Source organism: Lotus japonicus, chromosome 3 (genome assembly GCF_012489685.1).
Source record: "Lotus japonicus ecotype B-129 chromosome 3, LjGifu_v1.2".
NCBI lineage: Eukaryota > Viridiplantae > Streptophyta > Magnoliopsida > Fabales > Fabaceae > Lotus > Lotus japonicus.
Genome location: NC_080043.1, coordinates 94,910,927 through 94,936,924, shown reverse-complemented (window position 1 = coordinate 94,936,924; position 25,998 = coordinate 94,910,927). Strand labels below are relative to the sequence as shown.

The following is a 25,998-nucleotide window of genomic DNA, read 5'->3' as shown; positions in this document are numbered from 1 at the left end:
TCAAGTGCATATCCATTAAACTCAAAAAATTATAACCTAAGTATGTGACAATTATTTTATACACACATATAAAGATTGATTTTAAGACTCCAAACTCGACCAACACATACAAGTTTCGCGCATTGTTCCCCGCCGCCGGAGGCTCAGCCGCTTGCTCCGCCGAACCCCGACTTGCACACAGCTCTCACGTTCTTCCTATGGTGGCTCAGAGAAGACGATAAGTGCAGGTTCGCGGTTTCTTTCATCCTATGTGCACAAAACTGAATGGTAAAAGAGCTTAAACCCTATAAGGTTTATCATTGTTTGCAGAATTCAGAAACCCTTGGAATCTACACTCAATGATGGTTGATTCAGAAGCAAATGTGAAGATGGAAAATCGTAAGCGGAAGCGGAAGGAGAAACTCCATGACCAACCCCAAAAACCTTCCAAACTACACCGTGTGGATTCACCTCATAAACCTCAGGACACTGGTTCTCACAGTCCCTGGAACAACCTTGAATTGATACTGTGCATCAAAGACAAAGACATTGATCTTCACAGGTTATTTTCTGTTTTTTAAGTTATATTTTTAATCTTGTATTATGGAATATGTTTTCAAATATCAAGTGATTGAATGCTTGTAGTGTGTGTGAGCATTCTTATCAATTCTTAATATGTTTTTCCTTCTCTAATTAGCTTTGAATGAGATGCTGACACAGTTTTTGTTATCCATTTTCCACAATGAGTGTGTGTTAGTGCAGAAAGGTCAATCAGGCATTTAATTTTGTGCATTCAATTGTGGATGGTGGTGCCGACGACGCTGGTCAGCATTGTGAAACTATAAAGCTGCCAAGACTACTGTATTACCTTAATGATTGGATCTTGACAGTGTTGTTCCCTCCAAATGGGAAGGAAAACTGGGGTAATGGGAAGACACCTCAGGTTGAGGGAATTGAGGCATATATGGATCTTCGTTGTTGGAAAATATTCAAGTTCTGCTTGCAAGAGTCTTTGAAGTTTTCTGTATCTTTGAACATGTCCCGGAACCTCCTACAGACTATTCAGTTTATTGCCAGAAATGCTTTGTCGCTACTGGAGGACTCATCGATATGTTCAGGAGAACTTCATGTATCCGATGAAAGGTCTAAACTGTATGATACTGTTCTTGATTGTGTTTCATCCGTATTCTCATCCCATGGTGGGTTGTCAAATGAAAACTTGGACTTGTGGGTTGAAACAGCAAAGGTAGCACTCGAACTTGTCCTTAAAATGTATAGCAAGAACCTTGATGATAGCGTTGTGGGTACTTTTGCACTGCCCTTTTTGTGGTCAGTGCTTCAACCATTCTCCAAATTTTTAATGGTCCATCCAGCTAGGAAAGGATTTCATAATTTCGTGGATAAACTTCTCGAGCCACTTTTGCATATCTTGGGTGAGTTGCATCTTCGGGTTAATGGAAGCGATCCCATTTGGATGGGGAGATTAACGAAGGTGGTGGAAGAAGTTCTTTCCCATGGACTTTTTCATCCAGTTCAAATTGATGAGTTTTTAAGCTTACATGGTTCTGAAAAGTATGTTGCTTCAGGTGATGATAAATCAAAAGACTCAAAAGGAACTATTAAGAGCTATCATAGACATTTATTTGACGTGCTGAACAAAATTATTGTTAGGAAGAATGCTACGGCAATGGGAAGCTTAGGCTTGATATTTCGTTTGTATGTTAATTCCGCAAGAAAGTTCAAGGGAACTTCAGTTTTGTATGAAGGGAGCAAGACAGTGGAGAACACGGATGCTGTAAGGCAACCAGTGCCAGGAGAAAATCATAGCTCAAATAATATTTTTGCAGACACTCAAAAATCACTTTTTAATTTTTTTGTACTGATTATGGAACCTCTTTTGATTGAGATTAATGCCTCTCTCCAAGCTAAAATGGATGCGGAGCTCCTCTTGCTGGATCTTTATGGTCTACTCAAATCTATCAGTAATTTGCTTACTAGTTTTATGCAAGAGAAAGTATACGTGAAAACAGAGGACACGTCTGGAGGATCTTACCTTAATTTCTTGAAGAAAATATTTAATACACTGATAACTAGTTCCACTAGTGTACTCTTCCTGCCCAACAAAGATACAACTCACATGGAGAAGGAAAGATACATTTTATCAGCTAATGAGATACTAGTTGGTATCGGACATCTTTTAGAAATTGAATATGAGGTTATTGGAGAAGATTTGGTGAATTTATGGGTTATTATGCTGTCATACTCTGCCATCAATTGCAATTTGATGAAGGATTTTGGTCAATGCTCATTAGCTTCCACTGTACCTGCCTTAGGGTGCCAAATAATTAATCTCTACAGCCAACTTCGCCAGGTTTGTTTCAAAACTCTGATTACTGCTTAACTATATAGTATTGCTGATATTTGAAGGTTTTGCATATGCTGTACATTCTTGGTGGCTTTATTATTTAGTACTTATTTACTTAGTCTAATTATAAGTATGACCATTCGGCGAAGGAGAGGGGAGGTCTTTAAAAAATTGTTATATTCACGGTTTTATTCATATTATGTCATTTTTTATCTACCCCTCCCCTCTTTAGATGGATATCAGGCATGTCTTTACATATTTAAAATGATGCAGGTGAAAATTGCTATTTTGGCATTGTGCAAAGCAATAAGGCTTATTATATCTCATGAGGGTAATGCTGAAGAAATTTCTTCTAGATCCTTGAAATTTTTGTCTAATGAAGTTTATTCAGAATCAGTTGAAAGGCTCTTATCTTCACATAAATTCATCCATGCTATTTATAAAGCCATCGAATCTATTCCAGAAGGACAAGTGAGTGGGTGTATCAGGCAGTTATCAGATGATATATCAGAATCTCTTCAGTGGATGAAAGATTGCTCTCCGTCGGTTGATGGGAAGTTACAAAATTTTAATCTGCACGCCGAACTCTTGGGCAGAGGGTTGTCTAGACTGTATTGTTTAGTGCTTGATTCAGTCACTATAACCGAAGGCAATAGTAATCTTCTTGGAGTTGCTCTCAAAGAATCAATGGCATTATTGCGTCCCTACTTGAGTATTCTTGTTGGACAACAATCAGATACTATTTGCAAGTTCTTGTCATCTGTCATTGGAAAGTCTGTTGAAGTGGTTGGGAAGGGAAAGGTTTTGAAGAAGTTCGGTAGGTCTAGTCAATGGGTCTTTGTGTTCTTTTTTCAGTTGTTTGTGTCCTGCCGGAGCTTACTTAGGCAAGCAATCAGCCTTATGCCTCCTAGTTTATCAAAGAAGATGTCTGCTGCTGTGGGAGATTACACAGCATATTCTGCTTATGAGTTGATGGAGAAGATTGATGAGATAGACATTGATTTTTTCTCATGGATTGTTCAACCTTCTTCTTCCCTCCTTGCTGTTATGCAATTTATTTCTGACATATATCTTAAATATAGCCCGGATGATTCTTTTCCTTTGATCTATATATTTCAATCCATGGCTCTTCAAAGGCTTGTTGACTTGAATAAGCAGATTATGCTGTTCAAGTATTTGCAAAAGAAGAGTTACAGATCACGAATCAAGGCACTGAAGGAAGAGGCTGCTGGACTTACTAATTTTATTATGGAAAACTTATCATGTATATATCAATCCCCAGTCTTTGTTTCTGATGATGTAACTTGTGAAGATGTAGTTTCTCTGGCTCCACAAAGCAATGGATGGAACCAAGGAGTTTATGCTGCCAACAAGAATTCATTGCCAATAGCCATTTGGTCAAATCTTTGCAAAAATGTCGATACTTGGGGCAACCATGGTTCCAAGAAGCATTTGAAAAAGTTCATCTCACATTTACTCCGTACTTCCCTTCAATGTTTAACGAGCAGTTTTCCAGAGCCTGAAATGCGTGTAATTGATGAGTGTAAGCTGCTCAAGAGAGTCACTTTGCCACAAATATCTTTAGACCTTCTAAGTGATTCACTTTTGTATGAACAAAAAGTAAGTTGCTTTGATTATACACAATTTTGTATCTTCTCTCTCTTTCACACACACACACACACAAGTAAACTAGTAAAGAGTTTCACATTAATTTGTTTCAGCTTAGTTCTTCTTATACTTCTTTAGTTTGTTTCTGTTTAATGCTCTAATGCGATACTTTCAGTTAGAAACAGTGAGATCTATATCGGTATTTATTTCATGCTGTTGCTTTAGTTTGCCCACAGGAATCTTCCCGCAATATTTTGCGGCGTTCTAGAGAAATATGTGCTGCCGTTATTTAGTAGTATCACAAGTGAGAGTGCCAACCTTCAGTCATCGCCTAACTGGGCTGAGTTTTCAAGTGCCCTCGACATCTCCACACTTGTTGATGAAAATAAAAAGGTTCAAGTTGATTGTTCTGGAGTTGAAAAGTCAATTGCTCCATCATGTGACAAACTTCCTTCAGATACCGGCAGCAGAGTCAAGACCTTTCCTATGGCTGTCAAAAGTTTTACAGATTGCAACCATTTGCTTAATCTCTTATGTTTGATGCCTGATATAAATGCAAGATCATTTTCACAAGTTGTGACTTGTATTTTCAATCTTGAACGGTACACTCTTCTCTCTTGGATAATACTGTCTTTTGTGTGTGTTTATGCAGGTAAATATGAGGTTATATTAATTCCCGTAACATAGAAACTAAGGGAAAACAGAGTGCATAAGAGCTAAACAATGTAAAAATGCCAAAAAAATTGTCTAATATCTGTCAATATTATAGATGGAAGCTCCCTCGGCCATAAACACAATCCTATGACATAATTTTATCAGTTGCTTCTATTTGAATAGCACTTTGAAACTGAACACGACTATTGTTCACCTATTTTTGGCAATAAGAAGACATAAAATCAGTAGACCTATTTTTATGTATTTATGTCTTCAAAAACAAGAAATTGGATGAGAACACAAAACTATCTCTCTTTGCATTAATTTTCAAATTCGTTTGTGATACACTCCTTGCTGAGAGGAGAAAGAAATCCAAATAGCTGCATAGATAAAGATTTCTGTTTGCTCCTGGGATTTCTCTGAGGCCCAAAGAAATCCTTGGAGCATAATTTCTGAAACATTTAACTGATTAATTCTCATTCTATGTCTGCTAACAGGCTTCTTGTCAGTGCCTTGCTTTATGTTCGGAGCACAGTGTACCAGGATTATTATTGTGAGTATTTGAGATTATTTGTCTCTTGCCGGAAGGCCTTAAGGTATATCTTCATGGGATTTTGTGAGAAGGCAGACACTATCCAATCCTCATCAAACTCAATAATTTCCGGAAGTTCATTTCCTGCTTTATGGCTTTCAAAGTCATTGTCTGTGATTGTTGGGATTCAAGAGACAATGTCAGCAGAAAATATTGCTCTATTTGAGTCCCTGATGTTTTCTTTAATGGATCACACATCATATGCCTTGTTGGGCTTAGGAAAATATCAAATTATTCATGTTTTTTCCACCAATAAAGAAGCTGAGATGACTTGTGAAGAGATCTGCAATCAAAAAAATAGCCATGCAGAGAATCATTTGTCTTCGCCTTCTCAGTATTTAGATTCTCCCAAGCTTGAGGCATTGAAATGTTTAACCTTTGTGGCTGAGAATTTGAAAGGGCAGATACAAAGCTTGCTGGTTTCTCAAAAGGATATCCCCTGCTGTGTCAATATGGGATTTGGTCTTACTTATGAAAGCATTAATAGATTGTCTTCTGCTGTTTCGTGCTTTAGCGGAGTTTTGTGGGGCCTAACATCTGTCATGGACCAAACTGATACAACAGATAGTGATCATAAAGAAGGGTTGATGTGGAAAAGTGAAAATGCCTCTGAACTATATCGCTGCATATTTTCTCTTATAGAAGTTATTGATTTTTTTGTAAGCAAACTGCTTATTGAAAATAATCAGCTCTCGAAAAATTTACATGATAGCCAGAGTTTTGAAAAGTCCGTCCTCAATTTATCTCTTTTGGATACAAAGTATTTGTCACCTGAATGCTCAGTTTCTAGGGCTAATAGCTTGGCTGGCACACAACAAGAATCTAAAGCTGCAGCTACTTGTTCTACTTCATCAGTAACTGATGATGTCTCCAAAAGTGCCAATGAAAATGAAAATGAAAATTCTGTCGCTAGTGTTTTGGCTAGGGTTGATTCCCCTGAGACACAACGTCTGAATAAGCCTTTGTTGCAAAGCTTGGTAAAAGGTGATCACCCTGAAGCAGCTTTTTTCCTGAGACAACTGTTAATTGCTTCCTCATCCCTTTTGAGACTAAATTTGCATAAGGATGATTCTTCAATGCGTTCAAGTTCTGTGCGTACCTTTATTGAAATATCACGAGTCTTGTTATTAGAATTCACAGAGATGGCTGTGGCCCCTAAACAATCGGCTTTTCTTTTGCTAGATGGTGCTCTCAGCTATATGAGAGAGTTAGCAAGGTATTTTCCTTTGACTGATCCTACCTTGTCCATGAAAGTATATACAGAATTGATAGAGATTCACATGAAGGCAATAGGCAAGACCATATTGTTGCAAGGAAAAAGGGCAACGCTAACCTTCCATGAAAGACAGTCAAGTACCAAGACACTTCATAAAGGATCATTTGAAGCTGACTCTTCCGAATTTTTCTGCTTTTGCTTGGATGAATTTAAAACTAGACTGCGGATGTCATTGAAAGCATTTATAGAGAGACAATCAGAGTTGCATCTATTGTCTACTATACAGGCCATTGAGAGAGCTCTAGTTGGAGTACAAGAAGGATGTACAATGATCTATGACGTCAACACAAGTAAAAATGGGGGAGAAATTTCATCACTTGTAGCCGCTGGCATTGATTGCTTTGACATGATTCTTGAATTTGTTTCCGGTAATAAGAACATCTGCTCATTTCATTGTTTAATTGATGTTTGCAAACTGCATTCTATCTTTGGTACCCTTTTAGTCACGCCTACAGTTAGTGCATTAGTACTATATTTTTTTATTTACTTCAGAAAATTTGTACGAATGTTAAATGCTATAGTTTACAGTTTTGCTTTAATTTTTTGTAAAAAAAAACAATTCTGCACACTTTAGGTTATGAAATCATGTCTTGATGATATATTGAATAATTATAATAGGTTACATGCTGTTAATGTAAAATGTGGTTTGCTGATGACAGAATATGCTGGGTAGTGAATTTATAGAGGGTCCCTACATGAATCACATGACATCATAATGTCCTATAAACACACGATAAGATTCCCGTCTTATACTATTATAAACAACATAGCAAATTATTTATTATATTGTTTCCTTCTGTTTTCTAGAATAAAGCTAGGTAAACTCAGTTCCTTTATTAATTCAGTTGATTTGTTAATTTACCCTAAACGCTCACTGATATAGTCTATGGCATTGCTTTTTAGGAATTGTAACATTATCTTATTGCCTGTAGCTTTCATATTATGATGACCATGTTTTCTACGCACAATCCTTAGTGAACGTAAATTGACAAATATTGGGATTATCTGATTGGCACTAATTGCCTGTGATCGACTTGCCACTATTTTATCAATATATTGCAACTTGCAAGTTTGATCAATGCAAAATGTTGAAAAGGAAATGCATATCTATTTATTATTATTATTAATTTATTATGACATTTTCCCCCCTTTTTAAGGTCGGAAAAGCTTGAAGCTGATTAAAAGACACTGTCAGAGCTTAGTAGCTGCTGTTTTCAATATTATTGTGCATTTACAGAGCCCACTTATTTTCAATGTGAAGTTGACATCTGGAACAGTGGGCAGTACTCCTGATCCTGGGTCGGCCATTCTCATGTGTGTTGAAGTACTCGTTACGGTTTCAAGGAAACTTGCTCTATTCTCGACAGACGTGTGGCATGTGGGTCATTTGTTACATATCCCTGCTGTGCTCTTTCAGAATTTCCATCAGCTTAGAAATTCTAAAGCTTCTGCTCCATCAGATTCATTTATGATTTCAGAAGAGCAAATTTCTCATCCAGCAGAGAGAGTAAATTCATGTCATGTAGATCACCAGTTCTCAATTAACCTATTTGTTGCATGTTGTCAACTATTGTGGACTGTTATAAGGCATCGTCCAAGGTATGTTTCATTTTTTCATCTTTTAACTCAATGTGACCAAAGTGCAACATCACATATGATTGAATTGATAAATATAGCCAGTTTTCTATAGAATTAATATTTGATGTATTTTCATAGCATCTTTGTGAAATCTTCTGCCTTTTTATTATAACCCCGACATTTAGATGTTACTGTATGATATTTAATCAATTCTTATGCATTCTTCTTGTTTTATACTTTTTCCCAGCGAGTGCAAGCAGTGTGTTGCCCATCTTGAAGCTTCGGTTGCTGGTCTTCTTAATTGCTTGGAGACAGTTTTAGACAACCAATCAATGGTGAATAAGGGTTGCTTTTCTTTACAAGTAGAAGAGGGGGTGAAATGTGCTTGTTTTCTTCGAAGAATTTATGAAGAGGTATGCAGGATCCATATTAGTGTGGCTATACCTTTTAAATGTGTAATTAACATCTCTTGCATTGAATGTTAGATTGTTAGTGATCTGCCTCTTAACTATTCCTTCTGTCCTGCTTTTCAAATCCAAAATTTATTTTAGCCCAGTACTCCCCCCTACTCTACTAGTTTAGTACTGGATGCTAGATAGAAAGGCTGACCACCGGTCGGCGACTAGGTGGTGGCATAAGATCCTTCTTTGCTTGCCTAACTCAAGTAGAAATTGCTTTTTACTCTTGCCTCCTGTTAATATTAATTGACTGAGGTAGCAGGTTTTCAGGGGGGTCAAATTTCAAACTATTTAGTTCACGTAATATTTGGTAAAACGGAAATATACCTTTGCCTATATTAATACATTGGAGTTTGATCCTGTTTGATAAGTACAGAACTTATTGAAATAGAAACAAGAGAGTTTCCTCTCATAAGTCACATACAAGTCCTGGATCTTCGAGAGCCAGTTTTCTCCTTACTAAATTACTTCTGAATTTCCTGATAATTAATCAATCCGACACACCCTATTTATAAGTACCCACATTAAGTTTTCTAAAAGATAACTGACACAAGTTACATAACTAGAAATACTGACTCAACCATAAAATAAGACTCATAAATAACTGACTCAACATAACTAACTCAGACCAGAAACTGACTCAATTGTTCCCTGCTGCACCCGTACCCTTCCTGCGGCGGTAGACCTTTATAATTAGGGGTTGCTCCCTATCACTGTTATTGATCAGTTCCTCTTGCTGCCTTTTGTGGCAGACTTCCGTGAGTAGACCAGTAATTGGTGGTGCTAATTATGGATTTTGAAATGGATGCAAATGTCCCACCTTGGTCATCACATGAAAAATCTAGTTATCAATCTAGTTATAATTATTTGGTTACAGAAGAAAAATGACTAAAATAAATTTTGGCCTTAATTTAACAAATAATTATTTATTTATTATATTTTATAGCTTATCCCTTTTATTTTCCTTTTGCCTTACCCAGTTTGTTCTTTTAATCATGATGCAGATAAAACAGCAAAAGGATATATTTAATCGGCATTGTTCTCTGTTCTTATCCAACTACATATGGGTTTATTCAGGATATGGACCGAGAAGAAGTGGTATCAGAAGGTTGTATATTAGTTTTGTTGTTTACTCGTTTCTTGGCAAATTTTACAGGTTGGGAGATTACATATTCCACCATGCAAGGACTCCCCTTTTTTTCTATTTTTTTCATGAAACTATGTCCATCTCAAAATACCTAGAGCAACCCATCTCTATGAAGTCTCCCTTGCCCATATTTTGATTTTAATAACAATTAAAAATGTAAATGAAATTTGGTATGCTGAGTCGTGGACTTCTTTAAAAGTGTAGCCAGTGCTCATAACCATTAGCAAATATTAATAATCTGCATCATTATTTTCAGAGAAGTAGATGAAGCTCTAAGACCAGGTGTCTATGCTTTGATAGATGCTTGCTCAGTTGATGATCTCCAATATCTTCACACTGTTTTTGGAGGTAAGTAAAATTGATTTAATCAGATATTCAGATTTTAAGAAATAAACAAGAGGAAGAATCTAATCTTGTTTTACTTTTATTTTTTCGGCAGAGGGACCTTGCAGAAATACCTTGGCAAGTCTTCAACATGATTACAAACTCAATTTTAAATATGAAGGAAAAGTGTGACCTTGAAATCCTGTTGTTGGTAAATTTTTGTGCCCTCTCATTTTATCCCCACATAGAACGCTTTCCACTGAGATAGATAACTTGGATGTGTCAACTATCATTCGTGGAAATCCAACTATTTTTATGGCATGTGTATTGTGACGTAGCCAGATCGTCAACACCTCCCATCCATAGCGGGATACTTTTTTTCTTGTAGATGCTCGCATCATATATTTATGGCATACCCATCAATTGGGGTGTGGAAGAAACATTAAACCAAGGAACTGTACTTGCCATTGACATAACTATGTTTAGCAGTAATTAGTTTAGTGCTTTACTTTAGTAGGTATCCTTGATCTGGTTGTTGTATTTGCTAATCCTTGTTTGATTATCGCTTAAAGTAAATGGCTTGTTAAGTAATCCATTGTCTTTTGGGACAATATGGTGCTTATGCTCATTCAAGTGACAAGCATTAGCATTTCAAAGTGTACAGAAACTTGCTTACTTTGGCTGGTATGTTGCTAAAGTGGGCACCGACACCTTATTTCCTGTAGGGGACGTTTTGCCTAATATGATTGACGTTTAATATTGAAGCTTTTTACTCCCATTTTTTATGGATGGGAAAGAGCCCCAAAATTTTGAATCATTTAATTGTTTTTATCCTATATGGTTTTTTTTTTAGATAAGCTTTTTCCTATATAGTGAAAAGGCCAATTCCATGAATCACGAATGAGTTCGGTATGTGACTTATTCTATGACCTTTTGGTTAATGTAAACAATTAACCTTTGTTTATGTTTGCTTGTGAATGATCAAATACGTGTCTTCACTATATAGATTTTTCTTTTATGCTATAAAATCAGTCTTGGAACTTCAGTCCAAACGCCAGCTCAATAAAGCTTTATGACGCTGACATAAAATAAGATTTGTCTTTAATTTTATAATAAATTAAATTTCCATGATATTAATCTCCAAACCCTCCCTTTATTCATATCTTCTATAGTGTTATATTGACCCCACATTTGGCTGTGTTTATGATAATAATATCGTCTTTCTTACGGAATTATGATATCCTAAAAGATAATGTCAAGAGGGCAACTACCAAATGTGTGAAGGACAACAATGTTGTGATTAACATATTGGTTGTTGAGATTCCTCACTGATTTATAAAATTCCAAGTGGATCTGGGCTGAACCTTCCTTTCAATTGTATATGATCGTAGTGGATAGTGAACCCCTTCTATAAATTTTTCTTCCTATTTCCTCAGGCCTTAGGATAATCACTTGATGGGTTACTATTATTGTAAGCCCAGGGGTTATGATACTGGCACCCCAAATGTAGTTCTGATCTTGGCAGTGGCCTTGGTTCTTCTGTTCATCCCAAAGCTCTTTTCAGGTGAAGCAGAAGAGGAGGAGGAAGAAGAGGGTATTTCCTCATCTTTTGTTGTACCAATACTTGTATTACTGATCGTGCTTTTGCTTTCATGGTTGGGAACTCCAAGAAGGAAGGTTTATGCCAAGCCACCATACTGTCACTGTATGCATGCCTGCCATTGTTACTGGTAGTGTTTTTCCAAGAGCAGGATGTGGATGATTGATCGGTACTTTGTTCTATGTCATCCTAAAATCTCAGGCCATTAAATAAGATACTGCACAGGAATAGAGTGAGCTTGTAATTTATGAGCTTTGTTCCATTGCTTCTAGTGAAAACTAGAAGAAAGATTTAATGATACTAATGTGTCACCGGACATCAATTATATTTTTCTTATTTATTATACTCTTATGAGTCTCACATCATAATTGAAGCATGTGATGTTTTATAACGATTGAATTTTGTTGTTTGCTTGCTTGCTTTAAGGTTTTGGGATTCTGGACGGTTAGCTGAAAATCAACCATGTAAATGTTATGCTCTTGGTTGATTAGAGTTTGCAAGGAATGAAGTCTTCTTTTTTATTGCAGAAATTTCTATCCTTAAGCAAATAGAATCAAAATTGTACGATCTACAAGACAAGAGGTTTTTATGGGTGAGCTGTGTGAGAAGAAATCGTGTGCTGTTCTGATTTAGATTGTTAGAAGGTTGCTGATAATCTTTTGAGGCTATTGAACAAAAAAAAAACATGAATAATCTGTTGAGGTTATGACTAGTTTTTTAATGCTTTAAGTATGAACACCCAGATTTTCCCTGGGGAGTGCATTAATTGTCTTCCAAGAATTTGCTCATTAATCCACAGATTGAGGAAACAAGATCCGGAAGAGTAGGGAAAGAAAAAGGAGATATTATGGAGTTTATTTTTATATTGTGTATAGAAAAATACGGTTTGTCATTTTCCGATGTATCAAAAGAAAAAGGAAAATACGGTTTGTCTTTTTGTAAAAATGAAAGGTAAGTCTGACATCTCCTTCAACCTTGCGACCTCTTGAACCTCCCGCATAACAAAAGTTTTATAGTAGTAAGTCTATCCTTTGCTTTTGTATATGAAAATCCGGCAGGTTTTCAACGGCCTGATTTCGTATTAAAAATCTTTCACGGCCAATTTTTTCTTGCCAAAGTTACTCTTTTGTACATGTTTGGAAATAATAATCAATTATATAAAGTCAATTTTACTTTTTTAAAATCAATTATAACCGGTAAAATTATGTTTGGATGTACCAATAAAATTGATTTCACGGGTCAAGTATCAATTCTGCTTGCCAAAACAAATACTACCTCCGTTCCTAAGAAAAAAAAAAGAAACGCACATATTAAAAAGTGTAATTAATTTTGTTAATTTTCATAAAAGTAATAGAAAAACATCAAGTAATAGAAAAATTTTAGTGGACGAATATATATATATATATATATATATATATATATGAACATTTTTTTCTCTAAAGTTGTTAGTTAATAAGGAATGAAGGTAGTAATTATTTTTGCATTAAACACAATCAGTTATGAGATTTTACACATGATGATTTCATAAAATTATCCAACAAAAATCACTTTTTTTTTCATAAAGTTATCCAAATATAAATTTAGTAGAATTGTCCAAAATCAATTATGTGAATCAATTTTCCTGATTGAGGTCATCCTGAATATTAACAAAAAATAGTAGATATATAATGGCTCAAGTAGGAGTGGTAAAATGAGTTTGACCCGCTGGATTAGCCTGTTTGGCCCGTCTTTTTTTTAGATGGATTGAAAATTTTGACCCAAGTATTCAAAGTGGGTCAATTCAATCAACCCACATTTAAGGGAGCTAATTTTAAATTTTAGTTTTTTTCATTGCACAAAAAAATTGGAGTAACATTTTTTATATTTTACTAATTGCACAACTTTTTTTCGATATATTCTTAAAGTGGGATAATAAATAGGTTTAATCCAACCCACATTTTAACGGGCTAATGACGAGTCAGGCTCATTCTATCATGCAAGCCTATATTGCCACCCATGTCGACCATCACTCATTTTACCTTACAGCTGCTACTGCTAGTATAACCCCACACTATCTTCAATGTTTTCAGTCTAATTCGGTGTCAGCATTTAAGTGGACTAAGAACACTAGCAGAAAATAATTTCTAGCAGCAGTAGTACTAGTGTCTAGTGGGGATGCATTTGGAGGAGAAAGTTGACAATGACAACCAAATTGCATTTAAAATGACAAACGGCGTTCTTTTAGAGGTAATCACTTTTTTTGTTGGTCGTACAGTAGTAGGTGCAATCACTTTAGTAGGAACCGGACGAAAGTGACGTTAAAGAAATTCATTCATTTGATATCAGCATTATTTCAGTCGGTATCATTTTACTTATAGCAGATAAGGATCATCTTCATCTATAACCTGTTCAACAAGTCATTTATGGCTGTAACAAACATGATACCACAATTGATTTTATAGGTATGCAAACTGCACAAGTAATGTCCTATTTGTTAAACAAGTTAAGCTTCATGGACTTCATTATTTTATTTTATTTTCCAACATAGATAGATATCTTGATGAATTTAATCTAAAGTGAGAGAATCCTGTTTGAGAATCACTATAAAATAAGTTATTAAAATCATTAACTAAAAAATCAATGACGGCGATCTTGCACATGTCCAACATATTATGATGTTCTTTAAACTACTAACTATTAATTTTTAAACAATGGTTATCATTACTTACTTTTTCGACACTTTAATAGAGTCAAATTTATCTTATATAAGAGATAATTATGTTCAAGCCGTATACATTCACATTCTAGTGAGACTACTTCTCATGTTGGCCGAAACTTTCATCATGGGCATTTATATTTCAACCCACCAGGTCAAAATCAAAACTTGAGATAAATAAATAACATTGTCTTGTAGTGGAATGTTGTGTCACACAATTCACCCTTTTCAGGAAAGAAATCCCTCCACCCCTTCTTTAGCATGTTATACCTGCTAACTAACACACACAACACAAGCTCTGATTTTTGACTTGCCCTTTATCTGAATCCCCTTTATCTATCAGTTCCAGAGATCAAACAGTGGAAAATTTGTCCTTCAAGCCTCTCAGTTCTGAACTCTGATACCCTCTAAAAGACCATCAAATTCAATGGCTTATGATAGAAACAGAGGATCCTCTGTTATGGAAGGGTTCACTCTGAATCCCCTGCCATATCCTGTTCTGTTAATCTTAGCACTGATCTTCATCTTCCTTGGAATATCATGGTACCTTTCATATGAAGAAGTTGTTGAAACTGCTCAAGAACAATTTGGGTGGGTTCTGTTTGCTACTCCAGTGGTGCTAATACTTTTAGTTCGTTGGCTATCTTCCATGGAGAACACAGATTGGTTCTCTGGTTTGTCTCCATGGAGTGGGCGCGGGAGAATCTACGAAGGCTCATCAGAAGGGAGCTCTCCATGGGGTGTGGCTGCTTTGATTGTGGTGGTGCTGATAATGGTGCAATTTCAATCCAACTTCCTTGAAAGCTGGTTTCCTTGATTTGTATCTCTTATTTTAAGGCATGTTCGAGTCAGTTTATCTTTTCTCATAATCAATTCTGCTGCGAGAAGCTACTCACTTCTCCCTAGAACTGATTTAGGCTTTAAAATCAATTGTAGGAGAATTTTCAAACATGCACTTAACTGGTTTGTTTATGTGTAGGGTTTGGTTTTAATTTTCTTAGCTTTGTGATTTTAAGCTAGTTTGTGTTAACTATGAATCTGTGGAAGGAAATCCTGTGATTATTGTAAATATACAGAATGAGTAAAGGAAGGTGCTAAATGAATATTTATATTGATAGTGTTTGAGGTGCTTTTGATATGTATATTTTCTTCTAAATGATGGCAAAGATGAACCTGAGAATTTCACAATTTTTTAGTGGAAATTTGTATGATGTATCACGTTATATTTGATTAAACAGAATTCGATATCAGACAAAAAAGAAACTTGTGGAGAGTGATAACCTAACCCAATACTAGGCTGAAAAGAAGGGGAAGAAATGCAACTGTCATGACTCATGAATATGCTTGTCCTTCTGTTATAAAACTATGGGATTCCTCCAGGTCTTCTTAAAGGCTTGCTTATTCTCACTAGTGACTTGTCCTGCTTCAATAAATCTCACTAATCAACAAGTGCATACTAATGAAACAAGACCAAGTCATCGAAATGTGATGCAAACCTCACTTCAACTAAGGCCAGGTTTGGCAAGGTATATGGCAGAAGGCCCAATGATCTGTCAAAAGGCCTGTAAAGGAATCCTTCTAGAAGTTAGGACCACTAGGTGAGGTGAGGCACCTGTCACCTGATGGGGAGATGGGGACCACTCAATCATCATAGGGAATATATGTTAGTTATGGAGAGAAGGATAGGTAGGCAGAAATTGGACTAGGACTAGGAGAGCAGAGAACTCTCGAATTGCTCTTATTCTACTACTGCATTTTCTTTCTTCTGCTGTAATTTCCCTAATTCACTGCTTCTGGTTGTTAATCCCAGAGGATTCAGTGTTCTAGTAAATTTCAGTTATTCTTCCAATTGCTTTTCTCTGGTACCTAACATTGGTATCAGAGCTCCCGATCCTGAGGGAGCTTGTATGGTGGTGACGAGAGCTGCGATGGAATCCAGAGTAGATGATCTCGAGCGATCCGTGACGTCGATGAAGGAGATGGCGACGGAGCAATTTGAAGAACTCCGAAGGCTCATCATGAATCGCGAGCGGAGGCGAACTCGAGGACGTTCCAACACACCCAGATTCCGGCAAGCATCGCGTGAGAGAGATCGCGAAGCTTCTTCGCATTCCGGGTCGCGAACCGGGTCGCGATTTTCTGACCACAGCAGAGAGCGATTTGATCATCCTCATCGTGTCCATTTGCGAGCAGTAACGGGAAGGAGGGTGGATATCCCGATGTTCGATGGGAGCGACGCTTATGGGTGGATCAATCGGGTAGAGCGCTTCTTCCAACTCAGTCGAGTCGGAGAAGAGGAAAGGTTGGAAATGGTGATGATCGCCATGGAAGGAAAGGCTCTGGGATGGTTCCAGTGGTGGGAAGAGCAAGCTCCGGAGCGAGCTTGGGAACCTTTCAAGCATGCCTTGATTCGAAGGTTTCAACCCACCTTGGTTCAGAACCCATTTGGACCTTTGCTTAGCATTAAGCAGAAGGGTAGTGTCATGGCCTATAGAGAGAGCTTTGAAGAAGCTGCAGCTCCGATGAGAGGTGCTGATAGGGAGATTCTGAAAGGGGTGTTTCAGAATGGGTTACAAGAGGAGATTAGAGCAGAGATGAAGTTGTATCCTGCTGCTGATTTAGCTGGACTGATGGATAGGGCCTTGTTAATAGAAGAAAAGAACTCTGCTCTCAGGGGAGGAAAGACCAAGGAAGAAGACAAGAGAGGATGGAAGGATAAAGGAGGGATTGGTGTCAAATTTTCCAGTAATGGGGAAAAACATACAAATTCTAGTTCAAGCTATGTTGGGAAGAACACTGCTGGGGGGCAAGGACAGGAGGGCAAGACCACTCAATCCAAAGAGAGTAATGAGGGAAGTGGGAATGAAGCTAAGGTTCCGGAGAGGAAGTGGAATGGAGGGCAAAGACTATCACAAAGTGAATTGCAAGAGCGAAGTAGGAAGGGATTGTGTTTTAAATGTGGCGAAAAATGGGGAAAGGAGCATGTGTGCACTAAGAAGCATTACCAATTCATCCTAATTGAAGGGGAGGAGGATGAGGAAGAGGAGGAAATCTTTGAAGAAGCTGAGGATGGGGAGTTTATCTTGGAGGGCAAGGTGCTACAACTGTCCCTCAACAGCAAGGAAGGGTTAACCTCTAATCAGTCTTTCAAAATCAGGGGAAGAATAGGAGGAAGGGAGGTGTTGATTTTGGTGGATTGTGGGGCTACTAGTAATTTCATTTCTCAGGAACTAGTTGCTGAATTGGGGCTGCAAGTGATTGCTACCACAGAATATGTTGTAGAGGTGGGAAATGGGGCCAAGGAGAGGAATTCAGGGGTCTGTAAGAACCTCAAAATAGAAGCACAAGGGATCCCTATTGTTCAACATTTTTTCCTACTGAGTCTTGGAGGTACTGAACTGGTTCTGGGTATGGATTGGCTGGCAAGTTTAGGCAACATTAAGGCCAATTTCAAGAACCTTACCCTTCAATGGGAGGTGCATGGTAGGAAGATGAGGCTGCAAGGAGACCACTTCAAGAGAGAAAACAAGCAATCCATGAGGAGTAGCAAGAAGCTTCAGAGGAGGGCAACAAAAGAGGAATTCCTTGCTTATGATAGTATGTGTGCAACCAACAAAAAGGAAGAGATGATTCCTCAACAACTTAAGGAAGTGTTAGTAGAATTCCCTGAGGTTTTCAAGACTCCATAAGGTTTACCTCCTAAGAGGAAATGTGATCATGTTATCAGGTTGAAAGAAGGAGCAGCCATTCCACATAGCAGGCCCTATAGATACCCATTTTATCAAAAGAATGAGATTGAAAGGCAGGTCAAGGAGATGCTGAATTCTGGCATAATCAGAGAAAGCACAAGTCCATTCAGCAGTCCAGCAATCTTGGTTAAGAAGAAGGAAGGGACATGGAGATTATGTGTTGACTATAGAGCCCTTAACAAGGTTACTGTGCCTGACAAGTTTCCAATTCCCATAATTGATGAACTGCTAGATGAAATTGGAGCAGCAGTGATTTTCTCCAAGTTGGATTTGAAATCTGGTTATCACCAGATCAGAATGAATGAGGAAGACATTCCAAAAACTGCATTCAGGACTCATGAAGGCCATTATGAGTATCTTGTGATGCCCTTTGGGTTATCCAATGCCCCCTCCACTTTCCAAGCCTTGATGAACCAAGTTTTGAGGCCTTATTTAAGGAAATTTGTGCTAGTTTTTTTTTATGATATTCTCATCTACAGTGCGAGTGAAAAGGAGCATTTTGATCATGTGAGGGAAGTCTTACACACACTTCAAGTCAATTCCTTGGTGGTAAACCAAAAGAAGTGTTCTTTTGGGCAAGAAGAGATAATTTACTTGGGACATGTGATTTCCCAGAAAGGTGTGGCGGCTGATCCTGACAAAATCAAAGATATGCTGAACTGGTCTGCTCCTAAGGAAGTAAAGGCTTTGAGAGGGTTCCTGGGTTTAACAGGGTATTATAGGAGGTTTGTGAGAAATTACAGCAAGCTCGCATACCCTTTAAATCAGTTATTGAAGAAGAACAATTTCATTTGGAGCAATGAAGCCAATCTGGCTTTTGAAAAACTGAAGGAAATTATGACAACTGTACCTGTATTGGCAGTCCCTAATTTCAACAACTCTTTCATTCTGGAAACAGATGCCTCGGGCAAGGGATTGGGAGCAGTGCTCATGCAAGAGGGGAGGCCCATTGCCTTCATGAGCAAGACACTTTCAGCTAGAGCTCAAGCTAAGTCTGTCTATGAGAGGGAATTGATGGCTGTGGTCTTAGCAGTACAGAAGTGGAGGCATTATTTGTTAGGACACCACTTTGTCATCCATACAGATCAGAAAAGCCTAAGATTCCTTGCTGAGCAAAGGGTAATGGGAGAAGAGCAGCAAAGGTGGATGTCAAAATTAATGGGGTTTGACTTTGAAATCAAGTACAAACCGGGGGTTGAAAATAGAGCAGCTGATGCTCTATCCAGAAAGATGCAATTTACAGCTATTTCTTCTGTCCAGTGTGAAGAATGGCAAGATCTAGAAGCTGAGTTGTTGGCTGTTGACAAGTATAGAGAGATTATGCAGGAGATAGCAACTCAAGGTCATTATCCTATGGGGTATCAAATGAAGAAGGGAAAGCTGATGTATAAGGACAGAATTGTGATCCCCAAAGGTTCTGAGAAGGTTTCAATCATCCTTAAGGAGTTCCATGAATCTGTCCTAGGTGGCCATGCTGGGGTTTTTAGGACATACAAGAGGATCTCTGCACTTTTCTATTGGGAAGGAATGAAATTAGACATCCAGGAATTCGTGCAAAAGTGTGAGGTGTGTCAAAGAAACAAATATGAAGCTCTCAACCCTGCGGGGTTCCTTCAACCTCTGCCAATACCATCTCAGGTATGGTCTGATATCTCCATGGATTTTATAGGGGGTCTTCCTAAGGCTATGGGGAAAGACACCATTTTGGTGGTAGTAGATAGGTTCACCAAGTATGCACACTTTATTGCCCTCACTCATCCCTATACTGCCAAGGAAGTGGCTGAGGTATTCACCAAGGAGGTGGTGAAATTGCATGGTTTTCCAGCTACTATAATATCTGATAGAGACAGGGTCTTTTTGAGTCATTTTTGGTCTGAATTGTTCAAATTGGCTGGTACTAAGCTGAAATTCAGTTCTGCATACCATCCCCAAACTGATGGTCAGACAGAAGTGGTTAATAGGTGTGTGGAAACCTATTTGAGATGCATGACAGGAACTAAACCAAGGCAATGGCCTAAGTGGTTGAATTGGGCAGAATACTGGTACAATACAAATTACCATTCTGCAATTAAGACTACACCCTTCAAGGCTTTATATGGCAGGGATCCCCCAACTATTGTTAGAGGGGATATGGCTCGAACTCCAGTGGATGAAGTTAGTAGGATGACCACTGAAAGGAACCTGATACTGGATGAACTCAAGGGGAACTTGGAGAGAGCACAGAACAGGATGAAGCAACAAGCCAATAAACATAGAAGAGATGTACAGTATGAGGTTGGAGACATTGTATACCTCAAAATTCAACCATACAAACTGAGGAGCTTGGCTAAAAGGACAAATCAGAAACTGAGTCCTAGATATTATGGGCCTTATCCTATTGTAGAGAAGATTAACCCTGTTGCATACAAGTTGAAGCTTCCTGAGGGGAGCCAAGTTCATCCTGTTTTTCACATATCCCTCTTGAAGAAGGCAATGAGTGGAGCAGTGATTAGCCAACCTCTTCCTAAGGTTTTGGCTGAGGACTGGGAATTGAAAGTGGAGCCTGAAACAATTGAGAACTTCAGAGAAACAGCAGATGGGAACACTGAGGTATTAGTGAAATGGAAGGAGCTGCCAGAGTTTGAAAATTCTTGGGAAGAACTCACTGTTTTGAAGGAACAGTTCCCAGAATTTCACCTTGGGGACAAGGTGAGTTTTCAAGGGGGGAGAGATGATGCAAACCTCACTTCAACTAAGGCCAGGTTTGGCAAGGTATATGGCAGAAGGCCCAATGATCTGTCAAAAGGCCTGTAAAGGAATCCTTCTAGAAGTTAGGACCACTAGGTGAGGTGAGGCACCTGTCACCTGATGGGGAGATGGGGACCACTCAATCATCATAAGGAATATATGTTAGTTATGGAGAGAAGGATAGGTAGGCAGAAATTGGACTAGGACTAGGAGAGCAGAGCACTCTCGAATTGCTCTTATTCTACTACTGCATTTTCTTTCTTCTGCTGTAATTTCCCTAATTCACTGCTTCTGGTTGTTAATCCCAGAGGATTCAGTGTTCTAGTAAATTTCAGTTATTCTTCCAATTGCTTTTCTCTGGTACCTAACAAAATGATCCATAGATATTAGCATGCATTAGCCTAATTTTGACTTTAGTTTCAATTTTGAAATAATTCACAAACATGCACTGAATCTATGAGTGAGAAATACACGTAAAGATCAAGCTACGTTTTCCACAAGTAAACTTCAGTAAATAATAAGAATAACAATTTTATCTATGTAATGTATATCAAGATATTTGGATGCAAACTAAATAACACTTATTGGAGTTTATCTTGATAGGCTAGTTGGATAAGTTTATTGAAATAAATTCAAGATAAATTATAAGTAAGCATATTCGTATAAGTGTCCATTCATAAGGTAATCAAAACAGTTATGAAAATAAACTAAATTTTTCTTATATGTAGAGCTTACTGAAACAGTTACACAAACAACTATATTAAACGATAAGCTTAAATAAGTTCTCCAAAACATGAAATCTAATGTCTAGAGAGGTCCAAACCACTTGGAATGAAATGAGGATTGATAAGAAAGTGATAGCAGTAACAACAGCAGCAAGATCACTACTTTCCAAGGAATCACTGGTAGGATTGACTCATGATATGAATTTGTGAAGTGAAAGTTGAGCTTTCCACTGGTGGAATATGCAACCAAGAAGAGCATCAACAAGATCGGTGACAACAAGAGGAATAACTGAAACTCGATTGCAGAGTTATGCATCTGAGACTTGTAGCTTTTGTAATGGGAGAGCCACAACAAGCTAATGACAATGCCTAAAACCACGAATAAATGAAGAGTTGGTGAAAAAGAAACAGTGGCCATGGTTTGCCCTGTGCATCCTTCCTTCCATTCTACACTCCTCTTCTTGGTGGAGAACCATCCCATGAAGTGCAAAGCCAGTGCAACGTCATCATTCAGAAATCACCTGGAATATACATAAACAGCACCATGTCCAATTATCAGAATCCCTAAATTAAGATGCATTCCTACGAGTATGTGATAATCAGATAAATTATACAGACAATCATGTATAGTGTAGAATAAGAAATGAAGAGAAAAACAAGTTATGTCTCTTAGTCCCTCGATTCAAGCGATAGTAAGGTGCGTAATAATCAGTGATCTATCTACACAAGACCGATCCATTTCATTGTTAATTTGTAATCAGCATGTATAACAGCATAAGAAAGCAACACAATGTCTTCTCAATTCTTAAGAGTTAAGACCATGCGAAGTAGTAATATCCCAGAGTATAATCTTGTCATGTCAGAACCCCCAAGCCAAATCACTATCATCATCGATAGTTATGTGAATTTTACTAGCAATAAGCCAAAGGTTAGTATTAAATAAATAGCTTCCACCAAGCAGAAAATTATTCACTGCTAAAAAACAGCTCCTGAAAATAGAGATACTAGTACTTTTACCCGTGCGATGCACGGGGATATTCATTTTTGTTTTTGTGTGTGTTGTTTTAATAAAATGTCTGTGTTTTTTTTAAGATATTTTATGGATTAAAAGAAATAAATTTATTTTAGATATAAAAAATCATAAATTTGTATGTTTTTCTTTACTGAATATTTGTTTGTGTTTTTTAGTTGCTATTTACTTTTTATCTTTTGTACTTGTTTTACTAAATGCTCGATTGATGGCCATGTAAGAACACTTGTTTTGACAAATATATCCACATCTTTTTTAATGACTATCCTTGACTTTTGTTTATTGTCATGGCAAAAGAGAGTGTTATAGGAAATTGTATCCTTTAAAATTTAAACGAAATTCTCCAAAAGTGATCACTGAACCTCTCCTATTCAACCCATATACATCTAATGATACGTTAAGAGTTAAAAAAGGAAGAATTCTCAAACAATTAAATTATAAGAGATTTAATGTTGAAGAAGTAGCATTTCGGAAACGTCTTTCTCTAAATTAAGACTATACCTTAGATATATAGTCTTCAAAAAATAGCCTTCTAACATAAATATTTCTTATATCAAAGCTTAATGAGGAGTGAAGACCTGTGATAGAACAAAGGGATATAAACTCCAGCTATATCCTACATCATGATAGGGACTTGGAAGGTAAATTGAATTTCAATGATAATACCCCCATAGATATTTGATCAAAGCCTGAGATTGTTGCAAAATATAATTGAGTAACACTCAATGCTTATCCCCAACCAAACAAAGTGCTTCCAAACACAGTGCTTTCAACTTTCTCATATGATACCTCCACTATATATATATACTGTTACACACATCTAAAGGAAATTTTGTTCAAGGTAAATATTTCAACTCCATAGCAATAAATATAACCATATAACTATCATGTTACCCTCATGCCATCTTTTGAAACATAAAATTCCAAGATTCGGGTGGTTATAGTTACTTTTTGCACAACTTAGTTCTTTAATAGGAAGACTTTTCACTCAACAATGCACATGAACTTGAAATATTTTAAATACCAATGTTCTTGAGAGTTGTTTGACTTTTTTTTTTCTAAATTTCTGGAACAGTTCAGAATAAAATAAATATATAAAAAGAGAAATAATAATAGTGGCAATAACAATGATGAAATCAGAAGGACATAAAGAGAATTTAGAAATGTGGGCAGTAAATCAACTATCAAATTGAGCTTAAAATACAATATAGCACTACAATCTACAAATGTGTTGAAAAGCAAGTAATTAATCAAACATACGTCCAAACTCTAAAGTTTCCAAAAGCTAACACATCATTCTTTTGTCCTACTAACCAAGTTTGGCCCCTTGGGCAATAACCTCAGAACATGTTCACATCATTTCCTGCATCAGAATCTTCAGGGAACTACCCATCATCCACCTCTATTTACAATTATATATTCAGCTAAAAACATGCTCCAATCTTCTTCCCCTTCAAGCTATCTTTTCACCAACTAAACACCTATAGAAGAATATATTTATGAAGTTGAGTGGGAAATATACAACTACTACATTTTGCAGAACATTTCCTATGACAGTAAAAAATTTCAATAAGGGTTAATTAGTTGAAAAATTAAAATCATATTGAAATAAACACTTTCACAAAAAAATGCAAATTAATAAATCGAAAAATTTACTTTGATATGTCTTCAAAAAATAGCAAAAAACTCAACATCTAATGGCTAAACACCGTATACCTGTGGTGGCTAAGAACCATACCCATTAGGCCATTACCATCATCTTTTCCATTGACTACCTCATCTTGAAGACTATGGTCCATGTATATGCTTCGAAAAGGATAGCAATGTCAACCAAAGCTGCAATAATGCCAATGAAAGCAGGAAGAAATTGATCTCACTTTTAGAGATGCGTTTCGCTTAGCTCTTGTGCAGGTTACCCAGAAATTATGAAGAGCTGCATCTAAGGAGCTTCATAGAACTTGGTCAAAATGAAAAAGAACAACTACTGCTTAGCTTCTCACACAATTCATAAATTAGACTCAGAAGTCAAATTGAAAGATTGAAGCAAGGGAGATATTAAACAGAATTAGTAACAGACATATTGAGTCAATAATACCAATAAGAGCACCCGTATAAATCATTAATATCCCTAAATGAGGAGGAAAACTACAACAGAAACTCCACATAAACAAAATCAAATGACCACAAAAAAATCAACTCTGCATCCAAAAACTGAAAATGGGGAACAAAGGGGTAAGAAAGAGTCTGATGGAAACTCTGATAAGAATAAAATAGATGACAAAGCCAACAACCAATTTTCTAATGATGTATTTCCTTCTAAGGCCTAATCAATTGAAACGATGGAAGCAAATGATACCCAATTTGTTCAAAAGTTGAAACTTCAAGGATTCAGAACAATTTATTTAAGAACAAACAGAGATGGGAAATCCAAATAAAGAATGAGTTCATATAAATTACCAACAGCACAGGCGAAAATCAGGATTTCTTGCCCCTTGTCTTTAACAATCTCGTTATCCTCATCTCCACTCTCGCAATTCGAACCTGAAAATGTACAAAAACCTCAACTGTAACCACCAACAATCTATAACACATATCGAAGAGTAAGAGGCACACAGAGTAAGTTCTATTAGCAGTGATTACTTACCGGAACTGAAGATAACGATGAGAATTTTGTTCCCTGTTCACAATTTAGAAATGGAAATTGTGGGTCAAAACTTAATGCAGAGAACAGAACATGCAAAAATAGTGAAGGAAAATAACAACTGATTTGTAACCTGACCTGAGCGGAAGACAAAAACGACGCAAAAACAATCTCTTTCTTCCCAAAATCATCAATCGCTTCTTCCGCTCCCTGTTTCACCATCACCATCGTAATTTCCTGACAACCTCACAGGCTCACCTATCTTATGATCCGCATGAGATGCAGATACCCTTTTCTGATCCCTCCTCTCCCTCTTGTGCGCCTGGGACCATTCAAACTCTGCCCTCGATCCCTAACCCTCAATGGTGATTGGTGGCTCCATCCCCGGCCATGAAAGACGTCGTCTCAGCCGGAGAGAGTAGGTGAACCTCATCGGGGTGTGGCAGAGACCACCTGATTCGAGTCTGCCATCGATCATATACCCTCCAATGATTTCAGAACGGAAAATCATTGAAATTATAGTAGCGATGCATTAAAATTAAACTCCCAATCCATTAAAATTGGAAAGGATAATAGATAGATAGATAGATTACTTTTAAATATAACAATGTCATAAATACTTTTTTATTATGTACCTAAAATTTAGTTTGGAAGAACCTAAAATTTGAATGTAATTTTTTTATTGAGCCAAAAATAAAAATATAAAAATGATATTAGTTTTAAAACATCATTCTTCACTCTATCATTTTCCTGTATGTGTGAGCTCTTTATCATAGAAAAATGAAATTCTTTGAATATTAATTGGATTTGACCGGTCTGTGGTACCTGCTTATTGAACTCCTTACTTCTG

At 37.1% G+C, this 25,998-nt stretch overlaps 3 protein-coding genes and 1 long non-coding RNA gene across 7 annotated transcripts; 3 read left to right on the top strand and 1 right to left on the bottom strand.

Annotated features, from left to right (window-relative positions):
• Window positions 1-75: 75 nt before the first annotated feature.
• On the top strand, window positions 76-11,926 carry LOC130747719 (uncharacterized). The gene is made up of 11 exons (XM_057600735.1): window positions 76-227; window positions 310-541; window positions 742-2,350; window positions 2,618-3,964; window positions 4,178-4,554; window positions 5,104-6,842; window positions 7,632-8,073; window positions 8,300-8,465; window positions 9,515-9,618; window positions 9,914-10,005; window positions 10,097-11,926. The coding sequence occupies exons 2-11, from the start codon at window positions 339-341 to the stop codon at window positions 10,171-10,173; spliced, it is 6,156 nt and encodes a 2,051-aa protein (XP_057456718.1). The 5' UTR covers window positions 76-227; window positions 310-338; the 3' UTR covers window positions 10,174-11,926.
• A 2,777-nt stretch (window positions 11,927-14,703) lies between these two features.
• Window positions 14,704-15,385, top strand: LOC130747718 (uncharacterized). The gene has a single exon (XM_057600734.1). The coding sequence runs from the start codon at window positions 14,704-14,706 to the stop codon at window positions 15,091-15,093; it is 390 nt and encodes a 129-aa protein (XP_057456717.1). The 3' UTR covers window positions 15,094-15,385.
• An 819-nt stretch (window positions 15,386-16,204) lies between these two features.
• On the top strand, window positions 16,205-17,965 carry LOC130745077 (uncharacterized). The gene has a single exon (XM_057597221.1). The coding sequence runs from the start codon at window positions 16,205-16,207 to the stop codon at window positions 17,963-17,965; it is 1,761 nt and encodes a 586-aa protein (XP_057453204.1).
• A 3,427-nt stretch (window positions 17,966-21,392) lies between these two features.
• LOC130747717 (uncharacterized) lies at window positions 21,393-25,718 on the bottom strand. 4 transcript variants are annotated; one of them, XR_009022467.1, is made up of 4 exons: window positions 25,287-25,718; window positions 25,152-25,184; window positions 23,822-25,048; window positions 21,393-21,998 (listed from the first exon to the last, which is right to left on the bottom strand). It is a non-coding gene; the product is annotated as an uncharacterized LOC130747717 (long non-coding RNA). The 4 variants fall into 4 exon arrangements; XR_009022468.1 differs by lacking the exon at window positions 21,393-21,998 and having other exon boundaries at window positions 23,641-24,464; window positions 24,965-25,048; XR_009022466.1 differs by lacking the exon at window positions 21,393-21,998 and having other exon boundaries at window positions 23,664-23,988; window positions 24,224-25,048.
• Window positions 25,719-25,998: the final 280 nt, after the last annotated feature.